At 41.0% G+C, this 13,680-nt stretch overlaps 1 protein-coding gene across 2 annotated transcripts in view; it reads right to left on the reverse strand.

Annotated features, from left to right (window-relative positions):
* Positions 1–13,680, reverse strand: part of CNTNAP5 (contactin associated protein family member 5) — a 995,095-nt gene that overhangs the window by 138,969 nt on the left and 842,446 nt on the right. For both annotated transcript variants that reach the window (XM_043488200.1, XM_043488201.1), the window contains one exon: positions 3,124–3,363. In XM_043488200.1, the coding sequence (XP_043344135.1) occupies positions 3,124–3,363 (240 nt within the window). The remainder of the gene's footprint in view (positions 1–3,123; positions 3,364–13,680) is intronic.

Raw genomic sequence — 13,680 nt, forward strand, 5'->3', positions numbered from 1 at the left:
AAGACTTTCACGTAGAATTTCTAAGTTTTTCACATATTACAGGTGACAAAACCATGGAATCATGAGGTTGAATTACACAACCAGCATCACACAGTGTAGACTGTAGATGAGCCAGAATCTGAACACAGGCAGGTCTGGTACCAGAGTCCTACTATCGCTTCACTGAAATGCTCCAGGGATAGAATGGGTTAAATACACAGAAGCAATTCCACCAGATGGAATATACTGCAATCATTAAAACTGAATTATATAGGAATGCCTATTAAAAATATTAGATAATATATTTGGAATTCTATTTGAAAATATACTCAGAAATCTAGAAAAATAAAAACCAATCTAATCACTCAAAAACAACTACCAAAAAGAAAATCCAATTTTCTTGTAGTTCTTTTCTTTGCCTTTAGTGTAGCTGAGAAATTCTGTCTATTCCATTTTATTAATATATTATGGAGTGCCAATGGTTGTGTAACTTTGTAAATATAGTAAAAAAAAAAGCTGAATTGCACATTTTAGAAACATAAATTTTGGGTATGTAAATTAAAACTCAATAATAAAAAAAAAGAGAAATACATAAACAAAACAATAAAAAAAAACCTTACATATTTGAATCCTATTACCACATTCTTGTTAAGGATGAAATTAGGGTCAAAAAGTGTAAGTCACTAAACCAATATGACTGTCAGAGTTCTCACGTGTTAAATGCAATATTACTTCTTCCTTCAAACCTTGGGCACAAGGAATAAATGCCGCAGTCCATAAGTACTAGGTCATTTGTGATTATTACGTGTTTATATCCAGATCAGAAACATCAAGTGGGTCAATGACGGTGGTTCTAGACCAGTCACTGGTCATGGACAAATGTCCTTAATTCCACACTAGATATTTACAAGATTTGCATCCCCTAAAATATCCATGGAAGGCTAGCATAGAAACCTCCTCCAATAGAGAACAGCCTTGTCTAGGACCGTCTTGGAGCTAAGGGTTCCCATTTCAGTCCAAAGCCACATTTCCCAGAGTCAACTGACATGGCTCAAAGATGTGGTTAAAAGGTTCATCTTACATACTTTGCAACTGCAGAATATAAAGGGAATTATTTCCTTAGATTTATGAGATGGGGAGAAAGTTCACAAACAGTGAAATATGAAGCAAGCTGAAAAGGCTAAGTACATATTTGTCCATTTTTCTTATAGATCACACTAAAACGTGGGGAGAAAGCACAGCAGATATTTCAAGAAATACAGTCAAAGATGCAGTGGCATGGACAGAAGATAATGAATAGGAGTTTTTTCAGAGAAAGGAGCCAATGGGAAATTAGGCTAAATTTAGAGTGAGATGATCTATGAAATGTTTGAAAAATGTCTCTGAAGAAATGCATAGAGTTCTATAATTTTTCTTCATATTTTATTTTTTCCCAAACAAACACTTGGTTATAGATCTTGTAAAATAATGCTAGCAGGTTTTAGGGACTTGGGCTTCAGAGTGTTTATTCTGCATTTGCTTCTTCTAGCCTGTAGAGCCAGTCTAAGGGTGGCATTACAAATTTCAGGGGAAATTATTCCAGAGACTTCCACCAATGTTAAAACCCAGGAGCTCACATGAACAGCCTACCAACACAGGACCTGCTTTAGCTCAATCTTCCATGCAGGCCTGCCACTCTGCTGGCCCTAAAACTTGTACCGGTAATTTTCTCCCAAGGAGCACAATGCTTTCCAGCAACAACAAGCAAATGATTCAAACTAACTGGGAGGAGGCCAGCATCAATGAATGAAGAGCTTAAATTACAGTCTTTTAAAGAGAACATTGAGTGGTGTTGTTGTTGTTTTCCTATTATTTTTAAATTCTAAGAATAAGTTGAATGAAATAAAACATTGTTTGTTAGTGGTGCTTGAAAGATGTGTTTTCATGAACCAACAAGAATTATTTGTAATTCCTATCATTGTTTGTATGTAAATGGTGTTTCAAAGTGATTAAAACATTTTATTTTAATAGTTTAAATGCTGCTCTTGAACTAATGTTTACATTCTTTGTCCAATAATCTTTATTTTCCATCAATAGAATAAACTTTAGAAGATTCTGCAAAGATTGATAGTAGACCAAATCGTCTGTCCTTCTAGTTGAAAAACACTAGGTATTGATACTGAATTGTGAATTTTTATAGTTTGTAGTCAGTTTTAATTTCTCTAGAGAATTTACGCCATAAGCATCATTCCTTGTTCAAGTGTGTGTATCCAACATGATTAGCTTTTGTCAATGAAATTAATTTAGGCACTAGGGCAGGGGTTTTGACGCCTGTGCCCCATTCTCGGCCCCCTTGGAGCTAAATGTGAACCTTTGGGCAAGGCTTTTAAAGCCTCAGACCCCACTCACGTCACTTGCAGAACTGAGAGATTTTATTTTTTTAAATACATGATATGGATTTTATTAACTTACCTATACTCTCTCTATTGGAAAAATGATTCATGATGGCTTCAAGGTCTCTAAAGGTTTTCCAGGGCTATATTCTATGATTATTTGATCACATTTGTGGATGAAGAAATTGGAACTAGGAAAGGTAGCACAAAGAAGTGACAGTCCACCTCTCCAGGGCTCAGCTGGCTCTAGGCCACATCAAGCCTGCTCTCCTGTTACTCTCTGCCCTATTCAACGGTACTGCCCGTATCCACACGTGCTGCTGCTGCTGCTAAGTCGCTTCAGTCGTGTCCGACTCTGTGCGACCCCATAGACGGCAGCCCACCAGGCTCCCCTGTCCCTGGGATTCTCCAGGCAAGAACACTGGAGTGGGTTGCCATTTCTTTCCCCAAGGCATGCATGCATGCTAAGTCGCTTCAGCCGTGTCTGACTCTGTGCGACTCCATGGACTGTAGCCCACCAGGCTCCTCTGTCCACGGATTCTCTAGGCAAGAATACTGGAGTGGGTTGCCGTTTCCTTCTCCACCACACACATGAAGGATGTGTATATGTAATTATGTTGAGAAGCAATCCAGAGAGTCTGCAGAGAGGGAAATTGAGGGAGAGTAAATGAATGTTCGAGGACTCTCTAAGGGCATGAGTTTCCTGTGACATGACTACAATCTGTAGGCAGTAAAACACAACCTGTGGGGAAAACATAGATTTCTGTTGTACCTTTTTTGCAAAAGGGTCCTTCATATGGTGAACTGGTGCAGTCGCAGAAGTATCCACTGTGCTTCTCCACACACTTGCCCCCATTGTGGCAGATGCTACCATAACTGCTGCAATGGCCCGGGCATCCTGGCCGAACTCCAGACGTGACCTTCGCCCTCTCCTCCAGGTCCAGCTTTTGCCCATTCAAGTGCAAGGAGCGTATGCATCCTAGGAAGCCTTTCTGTCTTGATGATGTTCCCCCTGAGCGGTGAAAAATAAAAGGAGAAAAAATATAAGGTACAGTGCTCACATTTTTGAGGTTTAATATCCCCAAACTGATAATAGTTAATTATTAATCTGTTGGCATGATGTATTGGACTTTTCTATTAAAGTTTCCAGTGGGAAAGAAATAAATAAAGTTTCCAGTGAGAATTAGGAATTCAAAGAACCTGGGGAAAAGGGCATGTGTTTCCAGGCTGGAAAAAGTACTCTCCCACTCAATAAATAAATAAATACAATAAAAAACTATGGTTCATGTGGAATCCTCCACTTGACATGTTTAACATAGAAACTTCAGATGACTGGGCTCCTTGCAAATGAAATAAAATGTATTCTTCCTCTAAAGTGATGTGAAAGTTACTCACTTGTGTCTGGCTCTTTGTGACCCCATGGACTATACAGTCCATGGAATTCACCCAGCCAAAATACTGGAGTGGGAAGCCTTTCCCTTCTCCAGCGGATCTTCCCAACCCAGGGATCGAACCCAGGTCTCCCGCATTGCAGGCGGATTCTTCACCAGCTGAGCCACGGGGAAGCCCCACTCTTCGTATACCGCAGACACTTCTGAGGTGAATGCACAGAGTGGGGCGGCCCCTCTGGCAATGTTGGAAGCAAGCTGTTTGGTGCACTGTTAAAAGAGGCAACGAGCTTTGTAAAGCTCGGGCTTTCCCGGTGGCTCAAAGGGTAAAGAATCTGCCTGCAGTGCAGGAGACCTGGCTCTGGTCTCTGGGGGAGGAAGATCCCCTGGAGGAGGGCATGGCTACCACTCCAGTATTCTTGCTTGGAGAATTCCATGGATAGAAGGGCCTGGTAGGCTACAGTCCATGGGGTCACAGAGTCAGACACAACCGAGCAACTTTGACTTTGTAAAGCTTACGCAGCACTGTGTCAAGCACTATAAAGAGATGGATGTTAGGACCAGACAGACATGGCGTCAAACTCCATGCCAACAGCCATTAGACCTAATGACCATGATGACCACACAATGACTGAATCCCCTAAGCCTCAGCTCCTTCATCTCTAAAATTAGAATCAGTCTATTTCATGTGTTTATTTACAAGGCTTAGTTAAGATTATGGAATATGCTTCATCCTTAATCATTGTTCTTTTCTCTTGAGCCTCACAATGATTAGAACTAGTAGTCTGTGTGTGTGTGCATGCATGTATGTGTATATAAATCTCCCAGTGATTATCCCCAAATCATTATTTGGAAAATAAATTTCTTCTTCTGGAATGCAGAAAAGAAATGCAACCCAACTGTCTCCTGAGGGTACATCTTGAAAGCTTCAGAAAGAGTTGCAACGCTTTTTGCAAATTAATCAGGAACAGAGGAGATTCAAAGTGGCAGAGTGTTTAGTCACTGTTGGAAACCTAGAATTCTACCAACCTAAACCAGAGGATATTAGAAAAATGTGTGCAGAGAGATAATAAGCCAAGAATTAAGCAAATTTCATCAGTAGATATTCATCTGGTGTTGGGAATTCTGGGAGAGTTCAGAGAGGATACAGAGTCAGCCTGTCCTTACAAAACAGAAATTCTATTTCAAATTCAATGCTTTGGCCTAAAGCCCATAGAAGTGGAAAAATGGAGGACACATTAAAGTCTCCAAGGTCTACAGAGTGTCCTAATGGAGAAAAGGTAAGTTGGAAAACAATGGCAGTAATGAGGTGGTATTTGTTTATTGTATAAATCATCTCTCCTTTCTGAGCCTCATTTATTTGTAGTCATCCATGCTATAATTTTATTAAATCCTGGTCCAGCAAATGACCCAATAAAAATATATTCATATCAAAGTGGATACAAATGTGAATTCTAAATATGTTATCTCTGACCAGGAATATCACAATAAATAAGAAACAAAGCTATAAGTTAGATAAATGAATATATAATGTGAAAAAAAATCTGTCAGCCTGGCAGGGTGGATAAGATGTTAATTAGCAATAGGGTTGAGGGACTTCCCTGGTGGTTCAGTGGCTGAGACTCCCAGCTCCCAATCAGGATACAGGGTTCAATCCCAGGTCAGGGAACTAGATTCCACATGCTGCAACTAAGACCTGGTGTAGCTATATAAACCAATAAAAATAAACACATAAAAAAGATTTTCAAAAAGCAAAAGAGTTGGAAGTGAGAAGAATTCTGCCATCTCTGAATCACACCAGGTTATCAGATCCATAAATATATGTACAGTATCCACTGGCTGCTTCTGCGAGATTGAGACAAAAATGTTTCTAAAGAATTAATCTAGTGTTTTATTCTGAAGGAGTGATAGAACTCCACTGTTTCCAGTTCTGATAAGTGATACCCAAGCAGGCCAGAAGGTCAAACCCAAACTGCTTTCTCCTGTCTGTCTCAATTTTAGTGAGTAAATCTCCTTTTAACCACAAGATAAATCAATTATAAACACAAGCAGATCATGAAGAGAGGTTCATTATTTCTTTCCTAGAGATGGTGTAGAATAAAGAGAGGAAAATTTATGTAGGCAAATGTTTTGTTTTATTTTTCCCCTTATTTTGTAGTCACTCCCTGTGGCGGATTTGTATAACTCTTCATATATCTTGTTAGTGGCATTTTTCTTCTAAGCAAAGGTGGAGAATGCAGGATCTATTACACATTTGCTTGTGTGTGACTTAGTCAACACGTTTATAAATGAAGAAGTGACTAGGGTGGTATTTCTAGCAGAAACACACTCCTTGGTGTTTGAGACATATAAAGGATGGTGAGAATGACCCCAAATAAGGGGGTCATTTCAATTGCACATGCTAGTAAAACACAATGACACAATGAATATGAACCAAATTGTGCAATGAATTAAATTTCCATTTTCGCCTGGCTGCCTTTTATTCTTTAAGAGGGAGAAAAACTAGAGGTTAGGATCCTTTTTCTTATGGAGAGGTAATATTGTAGACTAAGAATAGAGTGCTTCGAGAAAGATGCTCCCCACCCACACAGTCATGCCCAAGCAGGTAGTAAGCACGCTCCCTTTTCTGACAAGGTCACCTGTTTTTCGTTGTGTTGGTGGAGGTGTGAATCTTCCCTGAAACTTGAATACTGTACAGAAAATGCTGCCACAATCTTCACTCCCCTTTCTCACTCACAGTCCGCCTCCCTCAGTCCTGTCCTATTCATCTGCATCCTTAATTATCTTTGGATCCATCAGCATCTCTCCACACTAAGAGCCACAGTCTTGAATTCGTCTCACCCTCGCTTTAATTCCTCAAACTGAGAAAAGATGGGACCTGGGATGATCATTTGCTGCAGTGCTTGCACCTGGAGAAATGTTTCCTCAAGCAACAAAATACGAAGAAACTGCAAGGGACTGAAAATAACTGTGTGTGTTCACAACTGGGGCAAATGATGGATGTGGCTGTGTGCTCAGTCGCTCGGTTGGGTCTGACTATTTGTGACCCCATGCACTATAGCCCAGCAAGCTTCTCTGTCCATGGAATTCTCCAGACAAGAATAATGAAATGGGTTGCCATTTCCCACTCCAAATTTATTGACAAAAAGATACAACAAAACCAAAAGAACCCAACTGCCACTTCTGAAGAATCAGAACAGGGTACTGTGCATGCCCCCTGCACACAACACCGTCTATTCAGTTCGGTCACTCCACTGTGTCTGATTCTTTGTGACCCCATGGACTGCAGCACGCCAGGCTTCCCTGTCCTTCACTGTCTCCCAGAGTTTGCTCAAACTCATGTCCATTGAGTCAATGATGCATCCAACCATCTCATCCTTTATCAGCCCCTTCCCCTCTTGCCCTCAGTATCTCCCAGAATCAAGGGCTTTTCCTATGAGTCATCTCTTGGCATCAAGAAGCCAAAGCACTGGAGCTTCAACTTCAGCCTCAGTCCTCCAGTGAACGTGCAGGACTGATTCCACCCAAGCCACCCCTCTGGCCTGACTCCTGGACCTGCCCCTCCCCTCACCCCACACAGGAACCCAGCTAGACCCCTACTCAGGAAGCGAGCAAGGGGACGTGTTGCTTGTTCTCGCTCTCCTGCTACGGCGGGAGCCCCAGGAAATGCTTGCTTAAGTTTCTGTGGGTGTGTGCTCAGCCACTTCGGTCATGCCCACTCTTGGTGACCCTGTGGATACATACACACGACTACGCAACAGGTGACCAGCCAGGGCCTGATGTATAGCACGGGGAAGTACACGCGATGCTTCGCAATGACCTATAACAGAAGAGGGTCTGAAAAACACGCATGTGTGTAACTGGTCACTGCTGGATACCCGGAACTAACACGGCTTTGTAAATCAGCTAAACTTCAACTTAAAAAAGACCATACCCTTATTTTGGCACTGGGCTTGGCCCAGAGTAAAGAAATAAATACACATGAACAATTTAAAAATTTCTAGTAAGTTTTCTATTGAAAAATCTGAAGACCGGTTAACGAAAGAGCTACTTCCCTGCTTAACAAAGCTCAGCTGCCCTGGGATCAGTTCCTTTATGACGGGATAAGGAATGTCCACCTGGCCCCATTCCCTACCAGGACGATTTGCATTCTTTCAGACTGCCTTTCTGGCCCTTGAAGGTGTTTGAATTTTCAACTGTTGCTCTCATATAATTTTATCTTATGTATCTGCTTCTTGCCTAGAGTTTACTATAAAGTTGGGAGAAGAACAGCAAGAAACATAGCGATAAAAAGAAGTTATTCTTAAAGTAGCTGAGAATTATGTTTCTGAGGCTTGCACTTAATCTAGATTAAGCAAGGTGTTTAAGAATCAGAACAATGAAAAAAAAAAAGAATCAGAACAATGTTTCTAATTCTAAAAAAAAAAAAATACTGTATGCTAGAAACTGTATAATTAACTCTTTTAATATTCATTGGGAAAGAAGAAATTCTTCATATTGTTCACATTAGAGAGTTGAGGAAACTTAGCAACAGAGAAATTTCTTTAGCCAAAGTCAAGAATCAATTCCAGAACCAGAAGTCAGACTGGGATCTCTTGACCTTCAACGCCTGGATACCTTCAAAGCCCTAAAAATCCTAAAATGAGCTATTTGATCAGACTATTTTGAAGTGGAGTGGGGATCTATGGTCTTCCTTCCCCGCCCCATGTCCTCTGCCTGCCTTTGTAGAAAAACTTTAGTCGCAGAATAAATTTAATCAGAGAAGTGAGAAGATGCAGAAAGAAAGGAAAGCAGTCAAACGGGACAAAATAATAGTTTAGCCGCTGAACAAAGTCCGGGACCTTCAGTCCCTTCTGAAGGTATATGGTGGCACTCTGAGCCAGCTCCCACGCGCTGCCTTGTACACACAGAAACCCCCAGCAGCTGGACGTTTACTGCGTGATGAGCCCATTGTAGCCACTGCGTAAGTTATCACAACTTGGAGAACTGGTCCCAAAGAAATGGGAACAGATCCACCCAGAACTGAAGGTAACTGTACTCAGAACAGTCAAGATGATGCTGGTCAGACCACTACGCGACCTCTCAAGTGACCGTCAGACCTGACTGCTGCCTTGCATGTAGCCCTCCCCCTCCGCCTACACGCGCAGAGCCTCCCCTTTAAAAGTTGCTGAGCACTGATTCTCACTTTGGACAGGAGTCTGCCCTCTCCCCAAGCTGGCAACCTCCAAAATAAGGAAAACTCTCCTTTCCACCAACTTTCCTCTCCAGTACTGACTTTCAAGCAGACCCCACTTTTGGTAACAATTTGGGTCAGTACTACAACTAAGCGCTGCTTCTACTTTCTTCTTCTCATCTTCCCATGGATTCTCCCACCAAGTAATATACACACGTGCATTTATTCTCTCTCCCATATCAATCTTCTCGACAGCCTAAACTGTTAGTTCACCAGCCTACATAGAAGCAATTTTACACGAATCTCTTCTGTTGGCCCTTGGTATCAAGTGACTTCATTATGATGATGTTTCCTTGGACTGAGTATGAATCAACTCTTAAAAAGGTTGCCACCATCATTATAAATCTGTCTTAGAGAATCGCCCTGTGTCAGCTCAACAAATGCTTGTTGCTTCCAGAGAAACATCTCAACTCCTTGTGCCCTCACTGAATAAGAGCCTCTGTTTCTCTCGTGTGAGCCTGCAGCCTGGGTCACACACATTCAAACAAAACTCCTTTGCTGAGGACCTTTTCTCTGGGACAACACTGAATGTGCCAGGTCAGGGTCCTTTTCACAAAAACACGCAGCGTCACACTCTCCCTCTCACACTCTCTCTCTCCTTGAACTTGGAGCAGCTGTTACCTATACAAATTACTTTGCCTAAAGTCAAGAGTTGAGTGAAGTGCAGACGCATTACTACCCAGATTTCAAATTCTACAGTAGCAGCAGGTTTAGCATGGACTTGTTAAAACAAAACAAATGCGCTAACCATCAGTGACTTCTTCTGTGCCTGCCCCTTCAATTGGCAGAATTTGGGTACGAGACGGAAATCCTAGTGGAGACTTTAATTCCAAAATCTCATTTCCTTAAGGATAAGGCATGTGTCTGCGTACCTTTTGCTAGATGCAGAGATTGCTTGCTTAGGAATCAATAAACACACACTACGAAATAATGCAGGTGGCGCTAACTCGATGTCTACAAAGTAAAATGGGGATTTTGTTGCTGTTGTTTTTCAGTTGCTCAGTCACGTCTGACTCTTTGTGACTTCATGAACTGAAGTGCGCCAGGCTTCCCTGTCCTTCACTACTTCCCAGAGTTTGTTCAAACTCATGTCCGTAGAATCAGTAATTCAATCCAACCATCTCGTCCTCTGTTGTCCCTTCTCCTCCTGCCTTCAATCTTTCCCAGCATCAGGGTCTTTTCCTATGAGTCGTCTCTTGGCTTTAGGGGCCAAAGTATTGGAGCTTCATTTCAGCATCAGTCCTTCCAATGAATATTCAGGAGTGATTTCCTTTAGGATGGACTGGTTGGATCTCCTTGCACTCCAAAGGACTCTCAAGAGTCTTCTCCAACACCACAGTTTGAAAGCATCAATTCTTTGACACTCAGCTTTCTTTATGGTCCATCTCTCTTTATGGTCCATGACTAGTGGAAAAATCATAGCTTTGACTATATGGGACCTTTTTAGACAAAGTGATGTATGCTTTTTAACATACTGTCTATGTTTGTGATTCCTGTGTTGGGAAGATCCCCTGGAGAAGGGCATGGCAACCCACTCCAGTATTCTTCCCTGGAGAATCCCGTGGACAGAGGAGCCTGGGGGCTACAGTCCACAGGCAGCAAAAAGTCAGACGAGACTGAAGTGACCGAGCACGCAGCACGGGTTCGTCACAGCTTTCCTTCCGAGGAGAAGTAAGCGCCTTTAATTTCAGGGCTGCAGTCACCGTCCGCGGTGATTCTGGAGCCCGAGAAAATAAAATCTGTCACTGTTTGCATTTCTTCCCCATCTATTGCCATGAAATGATGAGCCTGAATGCCATGATCTTATTTTCTGAATGCTGAGCTTTAAGCTAACTTTCTCACTCTCCTCTTTCACCTTCATCAAGAGGCTCTTTAGCTCCCCCTCACTTTCTGCCATAAGGGTAATATCACCTGCATAGGTGAGGTTATCTGGCATTTCTCCTGGCAATCACGACTCTAACTTGTGATGCAAACAACCAGACACCTCACATGGTGTACTGCGATTAGAAGTAAGAAGGCAGGGCGACAATGTACACTCTTGACTGACTCCTTTCCCAATCTGGAGCCAGTCCATTGCTCCACGTCTGGTTCTAACTGTTGCTTCTAGACCTGCACACAGGTTTCTCATGAGGCAGGTACTGTAGACTGGTATTCCCATCTCATTAAGAATATTCCACAGTCTTGTGATTCACATAGTCAAAGGCTTTAGCATAGACAATGAAGCAGAAGTAAGCATTTCTCTGAAATTCTCTTGCTTTTTTTCCCATTCAGTGGATGCCAGGAATTTGATCTCTGGTTCCTCTGCCTTTGCTAAATAAAGCTTGAACATCTGGGAGTTCTTGGTTCACATACTGTTGAAGACTACCTTGAAGGACTTTGAGCATAAACTTTCTAGCATGTGATATGAGTGCAATTGTATGGACCTTTCTAGCATGTAAAATGAGTGCAATCATAGGGTAGTTTGAACATTCTTTGGCATTGCCCTTCTTTGGAAGTGGAATGAAAACGGTATTTTCCAGTCCTGTGGCCACTGCTGTTTTCCACATTTGCTGGCATCATATTGAATGCAGCACTTTGACAGCATCATCTTCCAGGATTTGAAATAACTCAACTGTGATTCCATCACCTCCACTAGCTTTGTTCATAGTGGTGCTTCCTAAGGCCCACCTGACTTCGCATTCCAGGATGTCTGGCTCTAGGTAAGTGATCACACCGTCGTGATTTTCTGGGTCATGAAGATCTTTTTTGTAGAGTTCTTCTGTGTATTCTTGCCACCTCTTCTTAATATCTTCTGCTTCTGTTAGGTCCATACCATTTCTATCCTTTATTAAGCCCATTTTTGCATGAAATGTTCCCTTGGTATCTCTAACTTTCTTGAAGAGATCTCTAGTCTTTCCCATTCTATTGTTTTCCTCTATTTCTTTGCATTGATCACTGAGGAAGGCTTTCTTATCTCTCCTTGCTAAAACTCCGCATTTAGTTGGGTGTATATCTTCCTTTCTCCTTTGCTTTCACTTCTCTTCTTTTCTCAGCTATTTATCAGGCTTCTCAGACAACCATTTGCCTTGTTTCATTTCTTTTTCTTGGGGGTAGTTTTGATCTTCCCCTCCTGTACAGTGTTATGAACCTCCATCCTTAGTTCTAATTCCCAAAATAAAAATGGCAAACTATTACAATCAAAATAAATATATAGGAATGTGGATGGGTATAAATATCAATATATAAAATCAATAATGTTCCTATAGAGCAACAATAACCAATTAGACCATGTGATAGCAAGAAAAGAATCCTATTCATCAACAAAAGCAGCCAAACATCTAGAAATTAACTTAAGATCTATGACTGTAAAAAGGAAAATAAAAAAATTGACCTTGACTCATTTAGAATAGATGGAACATGCTTTGATATAATTTAGCAATGTACAGTTATTCTCTTTAATGCAATAAAATCCCAGAGAATAACCCAAGAAAAAGTATTTTCATATAACATGAAAAGCTAATTCTAAGAACCATAAAGAAAATAATTATTAATAGTTAACGGAGTGTTAAGTAAAGAATCAGCTGTCCTTGTTGGCGAGGGGGGGCAGAGAGGGATGTTCTATTCAGTATTAAAATGTACCCTATAGGAGTAACATTGAAACAGGACCTGGAAAGAAAACTTCATAAAAAAACAGAGCAGGAAACTCAGAAACATATTTTTCTTTCTTTTTTTTTTCAATATCTTTTTATTTTAATTATTTTAAACACCAAAAACATTTGCATTGGGGCATATGCAATTAACAATGTTGTGATATTTTTGGCTGAACTGTGAAGGGACTCAGCCATACATGTCCATTTCCCCCCAAACCCCCCGCCCATCCAGGCTGGCACATAGCATTGAGCAGAGTTACATGTGCTACACAATATGTTTCTGTTGGTTACCCATTTCAGAAACACATTCTGTGTACAGAGATAGAGAGATTTCATACCTTATAATATATGTGTATATATATATATGTATGTGTGTATATACAGGAATTCTAAGTAGCTAGGGAGAAAAAGAACCATGAAATAAATGGAGATAGAAATAATATTTTGGAAAGTAAAGTTACAATATTACCTCAAAACCTCAAACAAATTCCAGATGAAATAAAGACATAAAAATAGCAGCAAACAAAACAATAACACAAACAAAAACTAAAAATATTAGTAAAATACAATATAGCAGTTTAAAATCATATGCAATTTTTACTGACACGCTCTGTTTCCCATGGCATATATTAAGCAAAAATGCAAAAAAACAAAACTAGCAAGCACACGGTGGTGTAACACATATAAGTATACTGCTTATATAAAAAGGAAAAAAAAGTGGAAACAGTGAAACTGTTCCTTACTCAGCTGTGTCTAACTGTTTGCAACCCGTGACTGTAGCCTGCCAGGCTATTCTGTCCATGGAATTCTCTAGGCAAGAATACTAGAGTGGGTTGTCGTTCCCTGCACCAGTGGATCCTCCCGACTCAGGAATGTAACCCAGGTCTCCTGCATCGCAGGCAGATTCTTTACAGTTTGAGCCAGCAGGGAAGCCCTGCTTATGTAAATACACAGATGATGACCCTGCATGGTGTTCCCTAGTGTACCTAAATGTATGTGATGGCCTTGAATGAGGCCAGGAAAGTGTCACAGTGGCCTAATGTCAGTTGTCTCTGGGAAGAGCACTAGGATTATTATTG

The sequence above is a fragment of the Cervus canadensis genome, chromosome 15 (assembly GCF_019320065.1).
Source record: "Cervus canadensis isolate Bull #8, Minnesota chromosome 15, ASM1932006v1, whole genome shotgun sequence".
Classification (NCBI taxonomy): Eukaryota; Metazoa; Chordata; class Mammalia; order Artiodactyla; family Cervidae; genus Cervus; species Cervus canadensis.